General features: G+C 36.3%; 1 protein-coding gene across 2 annotated transcripts in view; it reads right to left on the bottom strand.

The window, feature by feature from the left end:
- Positions 1 to 19,637, bottom strand: part of GOLM2 (golgi membrane protein 2) — a 104,632-nt gene that overhangs the window by 38,183 nt on the left and 46,812 nt on the right. For both annotated transcript variants that reach the window (XM_047862992.1, XM_047862991.1), the window contains exons 5-8: positions 19,165 to 19,309; positions 18,760 to 18,840; positions 6,208 to 6,306; positions 4,303 to 4,473 (exon numbers count right to left, since the gene is read on the bottom strand). In XM_047862992.1, the coding sequence (XP_047718948.1) occupies positions 4,303 to 4,473; positions 6,208 to 6,306; positions 18,760 to 18,840; positions 19,165 to 19,309 (496 nt within the window). The remainder of the gene's footprint in view (positions 1 to 4,302; positions 4,474 to 6,207; positions 6,307 to 18,759; positions 18,841 to 19,164; positions 19,310 to 19,637) is intronic.

Here is a 19,637-nt window from a genome sequence, read left to right on the forward strand (position 1 = left end):
AGAGAGAATGAGCGGGAAGGGTCAGAGAGAGAGGGAGAGAAAGAATCCCAAGCAGGCTCCGTGCTGTCAGCACAGAGCCTGATGCAGGGCTCGAACTCATTAGCCATGAGATCATCACCTGAGCTGAAGTCAAAAGTCAGATGCTTAAGTGACTGAGCCATCCAGGTGCTCCCAAAAATAAAATCTTTAAAAAAAAAAAAAGAAAGAAAATCACAATAAGATACCACTTCACACCCACTAGGATGGCAACAGTGAAAAATAAAAAATACCCAGGAAGTATTAAGTGTTGGCAAGCACGTGGAGAAATTGGAATTGTCGTGCATTGCAGGTAGGACTGTAAAATGGTAGAGCCACTGTGGAGAATAGTTTGGCAGTTCCTTAATAAAGCTAAACACAGAATTACCATATGACACCGTGATTCCACATCTAGGTATATACTTGAAAGAATCGAAAATAGGTGTTCAACAAAAATTTGTAAATGAATGTTCATACAACACTATTCATAATAGCCAAAAAGTGGAAACAACTCAAATGTCCACCAACAGATGAATAGATAAGCAAAATGTATTCATACAACTGAATATTATTTAGCCATAAAAAATAAAGTATTGATATATGCTACAACAGAATGAACCTTGAAAACATCATGCTAAGTAAAAGTAGCCAGACATAAAACGTCACATGTTGTATGATTCCATTTATATGAAAGATTCAGAACAGATGAATCCATAGAGTCAGAAAGCAGATTAGTCTTTGCCAGGGACTGTGGGTAGGAGAGAATAGGGAGTGACTGCTTAATAGGTACAGGGGTTTTTTTGGGAGTTGATGAAAACATTCTGGAACTAGATAGTTGCGATGATCACCTAACATTATGAATGTACTAAATGCCAATGAATTGTACACTTTGGTGAATTGTATGTGCGTTTTTCCACAAAATTTAAAAATTATTTTTAATTAAAATATTTTGCATGACGATTAAAAATAATAAAATCTCATATCAGGAAAGGCAACGGAAAAGTAAAACTGTAGTAAAGATAACTGATAAGAGGTTAACATCTGATTTATTTATAAAGATTTGACACAAAGATACAGGATCAATCTCCAAAGCTATCAGGCTAAGTGGTCAAATGGATGCACAGATTATATACCAACAAATAATTATAATAAAATTCTTCATATAAAAATGGAGAGGCCACCAGAAAGTAAATGCTTATTAAAAAATATTTAAGGAATCATTATATTCTAAATGCCTCAGAGTTAAAAAGCCAATGTGGCCAGGCCATACAGAAATAAATTTAAACATCTCCAATGACACTGTGAAACTGTTCTACAGAACAGTCTGAAAATATGTAATAGGAACTATAAAACTGGTCAAGTACTTTGACCTAGTAATTTCAGTTTGGGAACTACTTTTAAAGGAATACACTTGGGGTGCCCAAGTGGGTCAGTCGTTTAAGTGTCCGACTCTTGATTTTGGCTCAGGTCATGATCTCACAGTCAGTGAGTTTGAGCCCCGCAACCAGTTCTGCACTGACATGGGGGAGCATACTTGGGATTCTGGGTCTCCCTCTTTCTGCCTCTCCCCCTCACAATCTCCCTCTCTTTTTCTCTCTTTCTCTCTCTCTCTCAAAAATAAATAAATAAACTTAAAAAAAAATAAAGGAACACAAAAGTGTAAGCAGGAAATAATTTGAAAAAAAAGGTACTCATAGTCATGACAACTAACATGAGAAAATATGAAATACTTTAAATAACCAATAAAAGAGTAGAACTAACTGAACTATTATTATTGCCTAAACACAATCGAATATATGCATGTGTCTATATATGTGTATATATGTATATGTCTATTTAAAATGACAACTGTGTAACTATTTGGTAGGTTAAAATGTATGTAAAGATAATGCCAATGTAAATCACAAAACAGTGCTCCCAATGATTTCAACTTTATATATACACTGAAAAGAATTTGGAGTAAGAGTTTAAGACTCAACAGGCTCTTTTTTTTTTTTAATTTTTTTTTTTTCAACGTTTATTTATTTTTGGGACAGAGAGAGACAGAGCATGAACGGGGGAGGGGCAGAGAGAGAGGGAGACACAGAATCCAAAACAGGCTCCAGGCTCTGAGCCATCAGCCCTGAGCCTGACGCGGGGCTCGAACTCACGGACCGCAAGATCGTGACCTGGCTGAAGTCGGACACTTAACCGACTGCGCCACCCAGGCGCCCCTCAACAGGCTCTTTTAAAGAAGTTGTAGAGAATAATAATTTCCTGGCAATTATTTCTAATAACATTCTTTATCCAAATATCATTAAAAAAATACAGGTATGGCAATGATAAAAGGTTTTATAGGGTAAACTTAAGTTTAGAAGAAAGTATTAAGTGAATTAAGATATTGAATTAAGATACTTTGTTTTGTCCTTACTATACACCTCTTTCTGGTAAGATAGAAGTTTTCAGGCCAATTCTTCAACAAGATTTTGAGAAAAAAAATTTTCAATGTATTTAAAACATTAGCCACATTTATTTAATAAAAATGTTTTTCATATGATACTTCAGTAAACATACAAGGATACACTTTAAAATATCAAGGAAGGAAAGTCAGTTAAATGGATGCAAAGTATACCTTCATATAGATGAAGAAATATGAACTGTCAGAAGACCAATTAAAAATACTCTGAAGAGATTTAAAAAATGTAACGTTGCAGTCCTCACTGTATGAGCAACCTGCGCACAAATAACCGTGCAAAACTGCTCTGAATAGTTGTTGCCATAGAAGCCATCATGGAAAGCAAACAAAGGCAAACTGCAGCTTGTAGACATTGTCTGTTCAGACCCTTCCACGTCTGAACAGACAGAATGTCTACAAGCTGCAGTTTGCCTTTGTTTTTATGAATCCTTCATTGCGGCACAGTAGAGAATATTGAAAGGAGTTAACATGTCTACTAAGAGGGGATGAATTCAATAAAATACTACAAACATGTATAATGGAACATGATACAGCCATTAGTTGAAGTTGAAGTAAATTTTTATATACAGGTATGGAATATACTCCAAAATATATTGTTAAGGAAAAATAAAAATAAACAACAACAACAACAAAAGAAGTTGAAGGGAAAAAGCTTTGTAAAGCAGAAGCAGTGAAAAGTGTAGTTTAAGGGAACTGACCTAAGAGACACTGTCTGGTCCAAACCCTCTCGACTACCAGAATTTTTCTTATATTTCCTAAGAATCTGCCAATTAGAGAGTTATACAAATTAAAATGTATTGTCCACCTATCAAAACTGATACCTCTGAGATAATTAAGAAGTGATATTTTAGTACACATTACTATGAATTTGTTCAATTTCTTTCACTTTTCTCCTAATACCTAAATGAAGCAAATTGCAATGGAAAGGAATGCAAAAGGAAGGAGCATTGAGCCTTCTATTATGGCAGTCCCTAGGTCTTTATATCTCCCAGAATCCATTTTTCAAAACTATTTATCTTCTCCTCCTAGTCAAAGTTTTAATTCATTAGCCTAACAAAATATATCTTTTCTCACTTCTCCAAAAATTTTTTAGTTATAAGAACTAATAGCATTTTTAAAATGTCAACTCACCTGAAGTTTATTATTTAATAGTGGAGAACATGAGAAGATTTTTAAAGGCTTCTTTAAAATATCTCTATCCAGGCTCAGTAGATTGAGCCTCTGACTCTTTTTTTTTTTTTTATGTTTATTTTTGAGAGAGAGAGAGAGAGAGCGCATGCATGCACGTGTGCACAAGACAGAGAGAGAGTGGGAGAGGGGCAAAAAAAGGTGGACAGAGGATCTGAAGCAGGTTCCACACCAACAGCAGAGAACCTGATGCAGGGCCTGAACTCAGGAGCCTTGAGATCATGACCTGAACCAAAGTTGAATGTTTAACCAACTGAGCCATCCAGGCACCCTAAGTCTCCAACTCTTGATTTCTGCAGTTTGTGAGATCAAGCCCTGTGTTGGGCTCTGCACTGACAGCACTGAGTGAGCCTGCCTGGGATTCTCTCTCTCCCTCTCTCTCTGCCCCTCCCCTGCTTGAGCATGCTTTCGCACTCTCTCTCTCTTAAAATAAATAAACTTAAAAAAATAAAATAAAATATCTCTATCCATTTAAAACTTGCTTTCCTTTTAATTTTTACCACCATCACACTTTCTCTTTGTATGCATATAAGTTTACTATACATTCATTAGACATTATAATAATGAAGACCTTAATTGAGCCTTATAAACATATTACATTTAAAGAAATCTTTTCAGCATAACATTCATCAACTGATTCTTACTTTGCTTCAACTTATGGAAATCACCGACTCTATCCTTGGTAGCCTGCTTTAGTATATCTGCTTGAATTCTGGGTATACTTTCCAAGTTCGGGCCTGGAATTAAACGCTGAAGAGGATTGGAAGGGTTCTGCTTTGAAGTTCCAGGATTTCCATTGTGGTGTCCATGAGAATCTATGGCATAAAAACATCAAATTAAGGTCCTATTTTGCAAAAGAATTTCACAAGACCTGCTTAGAAAACATAAGACACACTGTTTGATATTGAGTAGTCAGGTAGCTTTTTAAATTTTTTTTGGCTTTATTATAATTTCTTTAATCAAATCTTACAGCCAATGTGATTTTAGCTGTGTGAAGTTTACTAATCATTCTTAGGTAAGTATCTCTGGTATTGATTATAAATAAACCTATCAGCCAAAGTGATACATAGTAGAAACCCAAAGATTTAACTGGCATTGAGACTTGTATCTTTTTCTTCCCTAAGTTTTTCTAACTCTACATTGCTATCAGAAATCTCTAGCCTCTAAGTCATTTTCACCTACACAGTGACTCACAACTGTTAACTTTTTTTTTAGTTTATTTATTTTTAAGTAATCTCTATACCCAGTATGGGGCTTGAATTCAGGACCCGGAGATCAAGAGTTGCATGCTTGTCTGACTGAGCTGCCAGGTGCCCCATGTTAACTCTTGATTCTTTTTTTTAAGTTTATTTACTTATTTTGAAAGAGAGAGAGAGAGAGAGAGAGAGAGAGAGAGAGAGAGCACGTGCAAGCAGGGGAAGGGGCAGAGAGAGAGAATCCCAAGCAGGGTTCTCACTGTAAGCACAGAGCCCAAAGCAGGGCTCAATCTCAGGAATCATGAGATCATGACCTGAGCGGAAATCAAGAGTCAGATACTTAACTGACTGAGCCCCAACTCTTGATTCTTTCTTATTGGCAACTCCTGGATATAACTTTTCTCTTCCCCAGTCCCCTTTTTCCCTCGTCAAAGCCTTCATTTAGATCCTTATTATAATTAACTCTAATCACATCAATTCTCATTTTAGGGGAGCATTTCTATAAAATCAAATAGGTATTCAGTAGAAAACAAACATACATTCATAAGTACAGAATAGGGAGTGGAATATAGATGGATGTAGTAGTTAATAGAAGGCCTCTGTGAAATAAATTTGAACACATTTTGAAGAGAGTAAATACATATAGACTGGCAGAGATGAAAGGGAATATAGTCCAGAGTGGCAGAAAAAATAGTCCTTTTGCTCTTGAAAATGCTTCAGACAAAATGAAATTTTATTTTTAGTTTTTTAAGTTTATTTATGTATTGAGGTGGGGGGAGGGGCAGAGAGAGAAGGACCTATCAAATTCCAAGCAGGCTCAACACTGTCAGCGAAGTTTGACACTCGGCTCAATCTCACAAACTGAGAGATCATGACCTTAGCCGAAATCAAGTCAGATGCTTAGCTGACTGAACAACCTACATGCCCCCAACAAACTGCATTTTTAAATGATTATCTCTCCCTGAGTTTTGATCAATCATTGCAAAATATTTAACATTAACTAGAAGAATGAATGCTTCTTCACCATGCTGTTAAATGACATGTTTTATTCCCTATATAACAATACTTGACCAGTAAAATGGTTTTCAAAAGGAATTTTAAGGCTAAGACGTCAGGGGCACCTGGGTGGCTCAGTCCGGTGAAAGTCCAACTTTGGCTCAGGTCATGATTACACGGTTAGTAAGTTCGAGCCCCACATTGGGCTTGCTGCTGTCAGCACAGAGCCCGCTTCAGATTCTCTGTCCCCCTCTCTGCTCCTCCACTGCTTGTGCTTGCTCTCTCTTTCTCTTTCTCTCAAAAATAAATAAACATTAAAAAAAAGAAATTAAAAAGAAAGAGAATAAGACTTCACACCTGGAACCATATTTGGGGAGAGAGGTTGTCCAGTTGGAATATGGGAGATTGCTTGATGACTTTCATACTGAGCAACAGAAATAGAGGGTTTCTTTAAAGCTGAAAGAAAAAAAGATCCATATTATTTCTATCAATATTATGTTTTTTAAAAACCAACCACTATGAATAAATAAAATAAAAAAAATAAAAACCAACCACCATGAACCTATTTACACTGCACTAATCCTATGATGCTTGCTTTAATTTTGTAATCTTTACAGTTGGCATATTAACTAATGTATGGCTACTAATTGATACATTGTATTACACATCACCAGTTTTGGTGATCAGTAAATCTGACCAGAATATAAAATAGTTAGAACTCCACATTTTGTTCACCACTATATCCCCAACACCTAGAATAAATGACGCATCACAAAAGCTCACCTAAGATTTGATGAATGAATAAATAAATGAATCTGTTCACATACAGGAAGATCTTTTTCTATGGATAGTATATATTTATTTATAAATAAAAATTGACATTTACAGATTAGGTGAAGCAATGAGAATATGTTACTCTAAGATGCTCAGATTTAAAAATTTTTTTTTTCAACGTTTTTTATTTATTTTTGGGACAGAGAGAAACAGAGCATGAACGGGGGAGGGGCAGAGAGAGAGGGAGACACAGAATCGGAAACAGGCTCCAGGCTCTGAGCCATCAGCCCAGAGCCCGACGCGGGGCTCGAACTCACGGACCGCGAGATCGTGACCTGGCTGAAGTCGGACGCTTAACCGACTGCGCCACCCAGGCGCCCCAAGATGCTCAGATTTTAAATAAAAACTAAACATAACTGATGGAACAAGTTGAATTTTATTTTTGAAGAGGGAACATTTACGTTTTGTACCAAGAGCTTTACTAATAAAGTTGTACACACTTCTAGTGAGGACTTTATTCTCCTTTACGAAATGAAGACAACAGGGAAAGATCATGTTCCACTCACTACCACTAATTCCATTGCTTCCTTGGGCAGCTTAACATGATAGAAAGTCAGAGAGCAAAGAAGGAAACGGAGACAGTGGCAGAGACAATGCTGTGTTTTCCTATTTCATCAGATTTTTCCTGGGCACAGAGGAAGATCAGCCTTCTTTACACTTAGGAGCCAAAAGACTAGGTTCTGACTGTGAGGATGTAAGTGAAACTGAACATACCACTTCCATGTATGATGATAAAATCTGTGCAAATCACATAAGATCTCTCTTCCCTTTCTGCCACAACTAAAGATGCTACATATGAAGATGATGATATCATATACTGGAAAGAGACACTGCTTGGAGGAGAGCTACAAATCATCATCTGACCTGCATCAGACTGTCATATGAACAATAAATAAATCTTTCTTGTTTTAAGCCACTGCAGTCTGGGGGCTCTTTGTTAATATATCACAGCCTAATCAATTCTAACTAGTATACTTGGATTATTTTCATAATCCTGAAAGTTTATTTCAATGAGTGTATTTCATTTATTATTACATAGATTTCTAAACTTCAAGCCCCAAGGAGTTTAAAATTCACTCTAAGAAAGCAACCTATTCAAATTTACAGAAAGTTGAGATTTTCTATATCTCATGATATTCCTATTACCTTGTTCCTATTTCTAGCTTCAATGTCCAACACTCACTTCTGCACATAAGACAGCTAATAACAATCAGCTAACATCTTAAAAGAGCAATACTTTGCTGGGTTTAATTAACACAATTTTGATTTGCTAACAGACTCTGAGGACACTAAGCATCTGGTAGATATATTTGGAAAGAGAAGTCAGTCACAATCCACAAATCTGTTAATCACTGTTGGAGCCTAGCTCAGTCCAGCACTACTCAAACCAGAAGACAAAAGAGGGCATCTTCACTACTAAATAAGAAGTAATTATAAATGTCCTTAGCTTTATATAATATTGCCTCATGCTCAAGAACAAGGTGAATATTTGGAGGCAAAGCTATGATTCATATAGGTGACAAAAAATAAAAAATGCAGGATTAAAAAGAGCCTCTGTAAAATACCCAGAGGAGTTTAGAGCTGATATAGCATAAACAGAGTAGTAATATGGAGCCTTATAAGTTTGATATGAATAACACACGTTCCCAGAGAAAATTTAGAAAATCAAAAAGCATGAAGGAATTTAAAATTAGCTATAACCACTGTTATCATTTCAAGACCACCTCTCTAATGTTTTGTGGGGTTTTTTTTTTTTTGCTGTACATTATACAATACACCTTACACAAAAGTAGGATCCTATCATACAAACAACCTTATAATCTGATTTTTAATATTTTATACATATTTTTATTATCCCATTTTCTTCTATAACATTCCCAAATGGTAATGCTGAATCAAAACTTCCATTTTAATGTTACGTATACTTCAACTAAAAAAGTAATTAAAAAAAATGAAAAAACACAAACAAAAACTTCCAATGTAGCTAGAAAGATCTGGGTAAAGAACTGCCACAGGGATCTTGGAGACCCATAAACTGCATCAGCTAAGCTAGCTGGTGAACAGACTTTTACTACTTAGGAAAAAGAAATGTGTGTTCTATAAACATTTTGGTTTCTATGTTTTTACATTGACTTTTTGTTCACTTTCTTTTTTGTTTCCTTGCAAATCTCCTTTAAAAAAACCTCAAGCCTTGTTTTTGTTGAACTAAGGAGAAAGGTAATTTACTTATACCAGGGCAAGATAGTTAAAGGCTTCCCCAGGGGTCAGAATGCATACTTATATTCAGTGGTACCAAAACAGATGAAGACCTAGAAAACTACTAGTGAGCCTGGAGACAGGTAGAATGCTAATCTCACTCTCCAATTATCTATAGAAAAGTTCTACAGACTTTTTTTCTATACACATGTAAGTATCTAATGTTTATTCCACAAAAATGAAATATTATTCTTGCTTTCTTGTAACCTGCTTTTTTCATTAAAAAATCATAGATATATTTTATGTTAATAAATACAGCTCTACATTATTCTTTTTAACAACTACATATCACACTTTATGGATATAACAAATTTAATGAATTAACCCTCTCTATAATGCTTATATAGCTCTCAATTTGTCATTATAAACAATTTTGTGTTGAGCATTTTTATACCTACATGATAAATTCTCAAGGAAGTACTAAGCACTGGGCTATAGCTACAGGCACTTCTTAAATTAAGAGAAATAAAATAATAAATGTGAGCTTAAAGACAATAGAAGTGTGGGGGAAAAATTAGACACTAAAAAGACTGCAAATAATAATTGCCATTATTAAGGAAAAGTACCAAAGATAAAATGACAAAGCCTAGTTATGATAAAGACAAAACACAGGATACAAAGAAACTTGGAGCACAAAGCTTTTATCCTATGACTAAGGTCCTGGGTTTTACACTTTTTTAAAAAGGAGAGTTATCAATATGGAAATTCAATCATTCAACAATATTTATTAAATGCCTATTAGATGTGGGGCGCCTGGGTGGCTCAGTCAGTTGAGCGTCTGACTTGACGCTCAGGTCCTTAAAATTTGAGCCCAGGTTGAGCTCAGGTCCTTAAAATTGTTCAAATCTTCCAGTTTCTGTCTTACAGAAAAGCTTCACAATCCAGTGACTATGACTATGGAAAAGTAATATGGCATAAATAAGCAATGGACCTCTATTCTGGAAGCACTTTAGTAATATAGATACCACCCTAGACATACTGAACATGGGTGGTGGTACCTAGGTATCTATATTTATTAAAAGCTCCAGAAGTGGTTCTGTTGTATCACCAAAAGAGTCAAAGACAGAATAAAAAGCATGAGCTTTGGAGTCAGACAGACCAGGGTTCAAATCATGACTCTGTAATTTATCAAACGTATGATTTTGGATTAGTGACTAATTTCTCAAAGCCCCAGTCTTCATCTGAAAAACAGGGATAATGCCATTTATCCTGCATGATCGATTTGGAGACCAAGTGAGAATATTAGCTACTGCATTATGATACAAGCCTAGCAAATAGGTGTTTTATGTACACTGAAGTATTTTAGAGTCAAAGTTAAGTATTAATCCTTAGAATGAAGAAAGAATCCAAGGTTCATGTTGAAAAAACAGAAACATTTAAATGTAAAGCTACTGGCCCTAACCAATTTTTTGAGCCTCCTGATTACATAGTTTGATCACACTTAGATGAGTCCTAATGAATGTTTACTTATAGTAACATTTTGGGAAGTGATGAAACGCTATTTGGTAAGTGCCCATAGAAATATTAATCGTCCTGAAGCATGAACATTAAATACAAAACAATGATGTAACATTCTTATGTTACTTTGCTCTGCATAAATGAACAGATAGAACATGCTTATAATTATTAAAATATTGGCCAGTGGAACCATCTCAGCTTTCTGAGCAATATAGGTACATGTCAAAAGAGATTATTAAAAATGATGTTTTCGGGCACCTGGGTGGCTCAATCGGTTGAGCGTCTGACTTTGGCCCAGGTCATGATCTCACAGTTTGTGGGTTCGAGCCCTGTGTCAGACTCTGTGCTGACAGCTCAGGGCCTGGAGCCTACTTTGGATTCTGTGTCTCCTTCTCTTTCTCTGTCCCTCCCCTGCTTGCACTCTGCCTCTCAAAAATAAATAAGCATTAAAAAAAATTTTTTTTTAAATATCCCTCAAAAATGAATATGAAATAAAAGAGTTTTCAGATAAACTAAGATGGATAAATGTGTTGTTAGAAGACCAGCATTTCAAGAAGTGCTGAAGGAAGTTCTCCTGGCTGAAAGGAAAATAATAATCAAGATAGAAATTAATATCCACAGGAAGGAATGAACATCACTGGAAAAGTTAAACATGTGGTAAATATAAGACACCATAATATTCTCTTCTCCTATTTTCTTAAAAAGCTTTTTTTTCTTTCTTTCTTTTCTTTTTTTTAGACAGAGAGCATGAGTTGGGGAGAGGGGTAGAGAGAGAGAGAGAAAGAGAATCACAAGTGGGCTCCATGCACAGCATGGGGCTTGACATAGGGCTGGCTCCTGAGATCATGATCTGACCCAAAATCAAGAATCAGCCACTCAACCAACTGAGCCACCCAGATGCCCCTTAAAAGGCTTTTTAAAGCAGAAATAATGCTGAAAATATTGGGACTTATATCTAAGTAAAATATATAACAATAATAGTATAATGGATGAGGCAAGGTAAATGGAATTATATCTTTGTAAAGTTCTAACATTTCACATGAAGTACTACAAGATAATTTCTAAGTAGACCATGACATATAGCAATCCCTGGAATAACCACTAAAACACAATACTTTAGAAGTGTAGTTTTTAAAAAATGAGAGAAACAGGCAGCAATTAAACCCTCAAACCCAATGGATGCTAACTATCCGATTCTCCCTGGGTATTTTCTAATTCAAGACCCTATTTTGATTCCTTTATTCCTAATTGTGGCTACTATAAATTGTGGCTTCATAAAATATGACAATGAAAGAAAGGTCTTTCTTTTTTTAAGCTTATTTATTTATTTTGAGGGGGGTGAGGGGTAGAGAGAGAGGAAGAGGGAGACAATCCCAAGCAGGCTCCGTCAATGCAGAGCCTGATGTGGGGCTGGAACCCATGAACCATGAGATCATGATCTGAGCCAAAGTCAAGAGTTGGATACTTAACTGACTGACCACCCCAGCGCCCTGAAAGAAATGTCTTTCAATTACAAACCAAAGTACCATTAGAAGTTTATATATTCTTGGTAGCAATTTCCAGGAATAAAATTTGATAATGATTACCAGGTAATTCATAGAAGAAGGAAACCAGAATGGCTAATAAATATGTGAAAAGATGCTTAATGTCACTAGTACCATAGCACATTTAAGCTAAAATAAGATAGCATTTAATAACTGTCAGATTGGCAAAAAAATTAAAGTATTGCAAACTGAATCTTAGTGAGGATGTGGACAAACAGACACTGTCATATATTACTAGTAGAAGTATAAACTGATATTAAGAATTTGACGATATTCTATGATGCAAGAATTCTTTAAAAAATTTTTTTGAAGTTTATTTATTTTTGAGGAAGGGAGGTAGGGAGGAAGAGAGAGAGAGAGAGAGAGAAAGCGTGCATGCATGAGTAGGGGAGGGGCAGAGAGAGAGAGAGGGAAAATACACAGAATCCAAAGCAGGCTCCAGGCTCCAAGCTGTCAGCACAGAGCCCGATGTGGGGCTCGAACCCACAAACTGTGAGATCATGACCTGAGCTGAAGTCAGATGCTTAACCAACTGAGCCACCCAAGTGCCCCGATGCAAGAATTATTTTAATTTCATATCCTTGTACACAGTTTTGCAACCATTGTGCTAAGAATTGTTTACGGGTTACCAGTGTATTGAGCTATTGATCTCCTCAACTCTTAGGGCCTGGGACAGCTAGATCCCTAGTCACATTTTCTAGCCAGCAGCAGCCTCACCTTTATAGCTCAATGTACTAGTCAAATATCAGTATCTAGAGACTTTCATGTGCATAAGAAGACATAAACAAGAATGTCCACTGTGGTATTGTTTGAAATAACAAAAAACTAAAAGTGGCCTTAATGTTTATTATAGGTGAATGGATAAGTTATGGTATATTTATACAATGAAATAATTATAACTGTTAGAAAGCCACAGGAATAATATGGGTAAGTCACAAAAACATAATATTGAGGGGAAAAAAAACAAGGTATAGAATAATATACACAATAAGACACCATTTATTTAAAGTTTGAGGCAGCAAACAAAATAATACTTTATAGTTTTATAGATGCTTACAAATGGAGTAAAAGTCTAAAAACATGTATGGAAATTGATACACACCAATCTCAGCATAGTAGTTACCTCTGGGGAAGAAGAGGCAGGAATAGGATCTGGTGGGTACACAGGGAGGCTTCAACTTATCAGTAATGTTTTATTTCTTTAACAATAACATCAATAACAGAAATATCTGAAACAAATGTGGCAAAATGTTATGTTATTTTTGTGGTTTTCTTCTGGGGGGGGCAGTAGGTACTTGGCTACTATATTATCCTAGTTTCCTGTATGCTTGGAATGTTCTTTAATCTAAAAAAGTTTAAAACTAGTGATCTAAATGTGTAACTGTCTAACATCACAGGTACCTACATACCATAAAGGTAAATATCCAGGTAAAGAACAGTATGGGTTAAATGATAAGATTCCTGTAAGATCTTGGTAACCAACTCAAATCAACATTAAAAACAAACAAAGCCCACTGGGGTTTGGCTCTATGGTTTGGGGAGCTGAGAAGTTGAAACACTGTGCTAATCATAAGCACATGATATACATACTCCCTTGACTGTTTCAGAGCCACATTTTAAGATAGTTCAGCACTGCTCTGCTATGGTTTCTAGTATAGCCCTGGCTATCATAAATAAAAGTCAGTAACACATACAAATCTGTTTTAAAATGACAAGGACTTGTTTCTCCTCTACTTCTTCTGTGGGGTTACTGCCTATAAGGGACTCCACATATACACCAGAATTTGTACAGGCATTAAGAATTTTGGCATAGACTACATCACAGAGAAAAGACAACACTCAGTAAAAGGAATGACAAGAAGGTAACAAATATGTTTCTAATGATGTGCAATAATCATCATAATAACAATAGTAACTAAGATTTAGATAGCACTGGCCATGTGCCAGGCACTGTCCTACGTGCTTTACATTTAAATCTCACATTCATGCTATGAGGTTGGAACTGTTATCCTATTTCATAGATAAGGATAAGAGTAAATAAATGGTTGTCACACACTTGTTAAAAGATGGGAGTCAAGGGTTTGAATTCAGGCAGTTTAATTCCAGATACCATTGCCTCACCATTAAGGATATTCTGGTAATTCAACCATACACATTTACTGGGACCCTGTTATGTGTAAAGCACCACACTAGGAGCTCAAGGTACAAAGATATGATAGGGCTTTCCTTTGTGTAGGCATCTGACTGATTACACACCTCAAGGTTTCTTTTCACCAGTTACTATATCATAATAATCTGTATACTCAAAATACTTATCTAAATAATTAAGGATAACTGTTATGAACAATGATCTTCAAAGCAAAGTACGAACAGTTTAAAGAGGTTCAAAAATTAATCCAAAGGACTTCTGGTTTCTGGTTCTGTATACATGTAAGGAGCTTAGAAGTTGCCACTCTAACCTAACAACAAGTGAAAAGCTAATAAATTGGCTGAAAAATCAACAATTCTTTTTGGGTAAGGGAGAAGAGGACACAGGGCAAACCAACTATCCCTAAGAACGGAGACACAGAAAGGTGAATATAAGGAGTCATGACATACAAAAGAGATTCAGGAGCAGAAAGTGCCAGGGTAGGAAAACCTGAACTGTAACTGATGCTCAGTTTGGACAACTCACTGGAGGCTCAGTGTCAACAACTCAGAGAGAAAGATTTCGGGGGGACCCAGTCATAGGGAGGCTCCCTACAATATTGTGAGATTTACCTTCAGGGGCTCAACTACATTCCTATAGTAAATATTGGGGGGAAAATTTCCTCAGGCAGGAAGAGGGGAAAAGGAACCATTTAGAAATATACCAGAGCACTTGGTTCTCCTTAAAAAGGCCTGTGCTTGGGAGAAACTAGTTAAATAGAGCCTAACCTCCTGGGGCTTTATCAGAGCCTAAGCGACCTGAAGAAAAATACCAAACTTCAGCCCCCTCCAGCCTTCCTGTCCCACCTCAGGAGAAGGCAAAATACCGAGAAAAACTTGTGAAGTTCACAGTCCAGAGGCAGAGACTCACTGTAAAAGATTAGAAATCACAGGAATATAGAACACTTTCCCTTCGCCCACACCTGACTACCACATTACTAAAGGCTTACTTACAGCAGTTACTATTACCTGGTACATCATGTCTGACTATCAAGCAAAAATTACAAGGCATACCAACAACTATGATTAATGTGCTAAAGACTCTAATGGATAAAGTACAAAGGATGCAAGAACAAATAGGCAATGTAAGTAGAGAGATGGAAATCTTAGAAAGAACCAAAAAGAAATGTTATAGATAAAAAAACACTATAACAGAAATGAAGAATGCCTTTGATGGGCTCATTGTAGACTGGACACAGCTGAGGACAGAATCTCTGAGTTACAGGGTATATCAAGAAGATCCTCAAAAACTGAAAAGGAAAGAGAATAATGGAAAAAAAAATAACAATATCTAAGACAAATATAAGTGTAAACATATGCATAATGGGAATACTAGAAGGAGAAGAGAGAAAAGATCAGAAGAAATATTTAAAACAATAATGACTGAGAATCCCCCCAAATCAATGTCAGACACCAAATCATAGGTTCAGGAAGCTCAGAGAACACCAAGCAAACTACATGCCCCCAAAAAACTACATCACAGCATATTATTTCAAACTACAGAAAATCAAAGATAAAGAAAAATTAATCCAGAGGAAGCCTCTAAATGCCATGACAGTGTAGACAGTGTCTACATATACAGATAATTTTAGTATCATTGATAATTTACACAAAATGTATACATTTTTTGTGTTCTTTCCATTCTAAACTCTAGTGCTACAACCCTTATATGAATCAATACGGCTAATTCATACTGTAAAAATCAGACATGAATTTGTTGGCATCTTATCAAAAGTATTATTCATCTCTATTCATTCTAATGAAATGGTTGTGTGCTTTAAAAAAAAAATTTTTTTTAATGTTTATTTTTTAGAGAGAGAGAAAAACAGAGTGCAAGCAGGGGAGGGGCAGAGAAAGAGAAGGAGACACAGAATCCAAAGCAGGCTCCAGGCTCTGAGCTGTCAGCACAGAGCCTGATGCGGGGCGTCAACTCACGAACCATGAGATCATGACCTGGGCCAAAGTCAGACGCTTAACTGACTGAGCTACCCAGGCGCCCCTGTGTGCTTTTTTTAATCAAGCAGAAGCAGCAAGATAGGATTTTTGCCCTACTAAAGCAATTCATATGTGAAAGACATCTGAAAACCTCTGTCTGATAAGGACAATATACCTAAAAATGGTCTAGATAAGATCTCTAAGACCTCTTGCCTTCCCCTTTCATGTTCCTCTAATTCTGGAATCCTTGGTGGCCAGGTAATAAATTATGACAGTGGACCAATGAGAAAATAAATTGAGACACTACACAGTTAGAGTAGCAATGGTAACATTTTAGCTTGAAAACTAGACAAAAAGAGGTTGAAATTTATAAATTTCAACACAAACATATTTTTGTATATATTTGTGACATGAAAAATAAATGCATGCTTGCTCACATATCTGAATTGGGTATTTCTATATACTAGAAACCTGCAGTTTATCCTTGGCAAAACTTTGGGAAAGCTTAAAAAATAACTAAGGGTGGGATGCCTGGGCGGCTCACTCGGGTCATGATCTCTCTCACCGCTTATGAGTTTGATCCCTGCATCAGGCTCTGTGCTGACAGCTCAGAGCCTGGAGCCTGCTGTGGACTGCGTGTTTCCCTCTCTCTATGCACCTTCCCTGCTCACACTCAGTCTCTCTCTCTTTCAAAAATAAATAATAGAACACTTAAAAAAATTTAAAAGAGAATAACTAAGGGCAATGTAAAGAAGATTAATCAAGCTAAAACTTAGTGAGTCTAAGACTAGAGTAAGTACTACAAAATTCAGAATAATACATGGTCCTTGTTCTCAACATCAAATTAATGTTGAGCCAGTGGTTCTAAAACCTTAGCATAGATCAGATTCACCTGGAAAACTTGTTAAAACACAGAGATTGCTAGGCTTCATCCCATGAATTTCTCATTCAGTGTATCTAAAATGGGACCTAAGAATCTGCATTTCTAACAAGGTAATCTTAGGATACTGCTGCCAAGGACCACATTTTAAGAATCACTGGATAACTTCATTGCTTCACAAACAAATCATGCTCATTCTAACTCTGTATTTTTAAAAAAATATTTATTTATTTATTTATTTTGAGAGAGAGAGAGAGAACATGCACAAGCAGAGAAGGGGCAGAGAGACAGGGAAGAGAGAATCTCAAGCAGGTTCCACACTTTTAGCACAGGGCTTGAACTCAAAAGCCATGAGATCATAACCCATGCCAAAGTCGGATGCTTAAGTGACTGAGCTACCCAGGAGCCCCTGACTCTGTATTTTTAAATTCCTGGTATTGCTCTTGTCCTTGTCTTTATTTTAGGGGTATATACTATGAATTGGAAACCCAAAAGAATATGGACAGAAAAGAATCTGAGAAAACAACCATACAAATGAAAGGACTAATAGTCTTTCATTTGGACCTCAGACACACAGCAATTTCAGCCACATACAGTGAGCTATAACCACACAAGCGAACCCTAAGATTGAAAAGGAATAAAAACAGTCAGGAAAAATCAAAGACATGCTGTTATTTCCAATTTTTCAACATAATAAATTGGAGTCAGCAGGGAGAGATACCTATGGTAACAAAGAAACATAGAAATGGCAAGAAAAACAAAGAGACATGGAAAAAGAAAACAACCCAAACACTGAACAGGACTAGGATACCAGGAGTGATTCAGACCTCAAGTGGAAATGGATAAGGAGCAGATACATTAATGAAGAAAGAAACAGACACTGAACAGAAGTGACCATAAAAGAAGAAAAAGAAAAAATAGGGAAACTATTTATTTATTCATTTATTTTTTTTCAATTTTTTAAAGTTTATTTATTTTTGGGAGAGAGACAGAGAGACAGAGTGAGAGTGGGGGAGGGGCAGAGAGAGAAGGAGACACAGAATCCAAAGCAGGCTCCAGGCTCAGAGCTGTCAGCACAGAGCCTGAGGTGGGGCTCAAACTCACAAACTGCCAGATCGTGACCTGGGCCAAAGTTGAATGCTTAACCAACTGAGCCACCTAGGCACCCCTAGTTTTTATTTTTGAGAGACAGAGAGAGAGACAGAGACAGAGTGCAAGTTGGGGAGGGGCAGAGAGAGAGGAAGACACAGAATCTGAAACAGGCTCCAGGCTCTGAGCTGTCAGCACACAGCCCGACCCAGGGCTCAAACTCACTAACCACGAGATCATGACCTGAGCTGAAGTCAGATGCTTTATCTACTGAGCCACCCAGGTGCCCCAGGAATAAACTATTTAAACTGTGGGGTAAATAACTGAAAGGACAAGCAAAGTCCTAAAAACCTATATAAGGGTATTACCATGCCTTATTAAAGCACACCAACAACACAGCAATCTGGGAACATTTGGTCTCATAGAAATGAGGTAAACTTACTTTTAGTAATCACAAATGGCTCTGACATAGTTTAACTGTCTAAGCAGTAACTTTGAACCAAGAAAATGTTCAAATATGGTTCACTCTTATCAAGGCAAAAACAAGGACTTTATACATTTTAGCAAAATTTTTTAAAACAATTGCATCCTAAACAAGTCCGGGCAATTAATAGGTAGTTAATTAACAGACACATCAATCTTCCAGAGACCTAGGACTTTTCCCAAGTGATTATGATTTTTACTCAAAAAGAGAGTAGGGTAAATAGTCTGATAACTTTTACTTACCGGTAGGAAGATCTTCAACTTTTGCAAGGTCATTCTCTTCTATTCCAGGCATTCCCGCATCACCACCTCGTTTGATTTGTTCTGCCCAAGTAATGAAAGATATAATTCTTTAGTTTTCCTTATATAAATTCAAAGTGATTTGAAGGAATGTAATAATCAGTTTTTAAAGCAACAGGCTACACTGACTGCATATCTTTATATCTTGCTTTGGACATAGCTATAACTCTGAAACAATTTACTCTTTTTTTCGTCTGTCAAAATATTCAAATGTGAAACAGCACTGACACCTATTCATAACTGAACTAAAATCAAACGGTATTCTTTATGACTGAAAATGCTCACTTCAAAATGAGAATATCCAAAAAGTCAATATCCTATTAATACAAAACAAAATAATAGTAATACCTTTCCCATGTGGAATATGATTGCTTGAGGGTTCTTCATTCTTATCTGCAGCATTCTCAGGTACTTTTGGAATGTTTTTAGGTACTGCATGATTGTTTATTCCCAACTCGTTTGCATCTTTTGAATCAAACTTGTTTGTCTCCTGCTGTTAAATAAAGATTTGGTAACAGTCAATATTTTTCAGTTCAAGATTAAACAATTAACACAACTACTAATTAAATGTTCTGAAACAGTTCATTTTTTGAAACATATACTATGGGTCCAAATTCCAAACACCTGAAGATGTGGGATATATTATTTTCTGTTCATTTTTTATACCTAATAAAAAATCAAAGACTAACACTTTTTAAAGTTTCTAATTATAGTAAATGGTCTAAGATGTTAGGCAGAGGTAATTCTCTCTGGCTATGCTGAGGGAATGATTCTGCTAGAAGATAGTCTTGCTGAGCACTGGCCTACAGTTGGGCATTGTC

The sequence above is a fragment of the Prionailurus viverrinus genome, chromosome B3 (genome assembly GCF_022837055.1).
Source record: "Prionailurus viverrinus isolate Anna chromosome B3, UM_Priviv_1.0, whole genome shotgun sequence".
Classification (NCBI taxonomy): domain Eukaryota; kingdom Metazoa; phylum Chordata; class Mammalia; order Carnivora; family Felidae; genus Prionailurus; species Prionailurus viverrinus.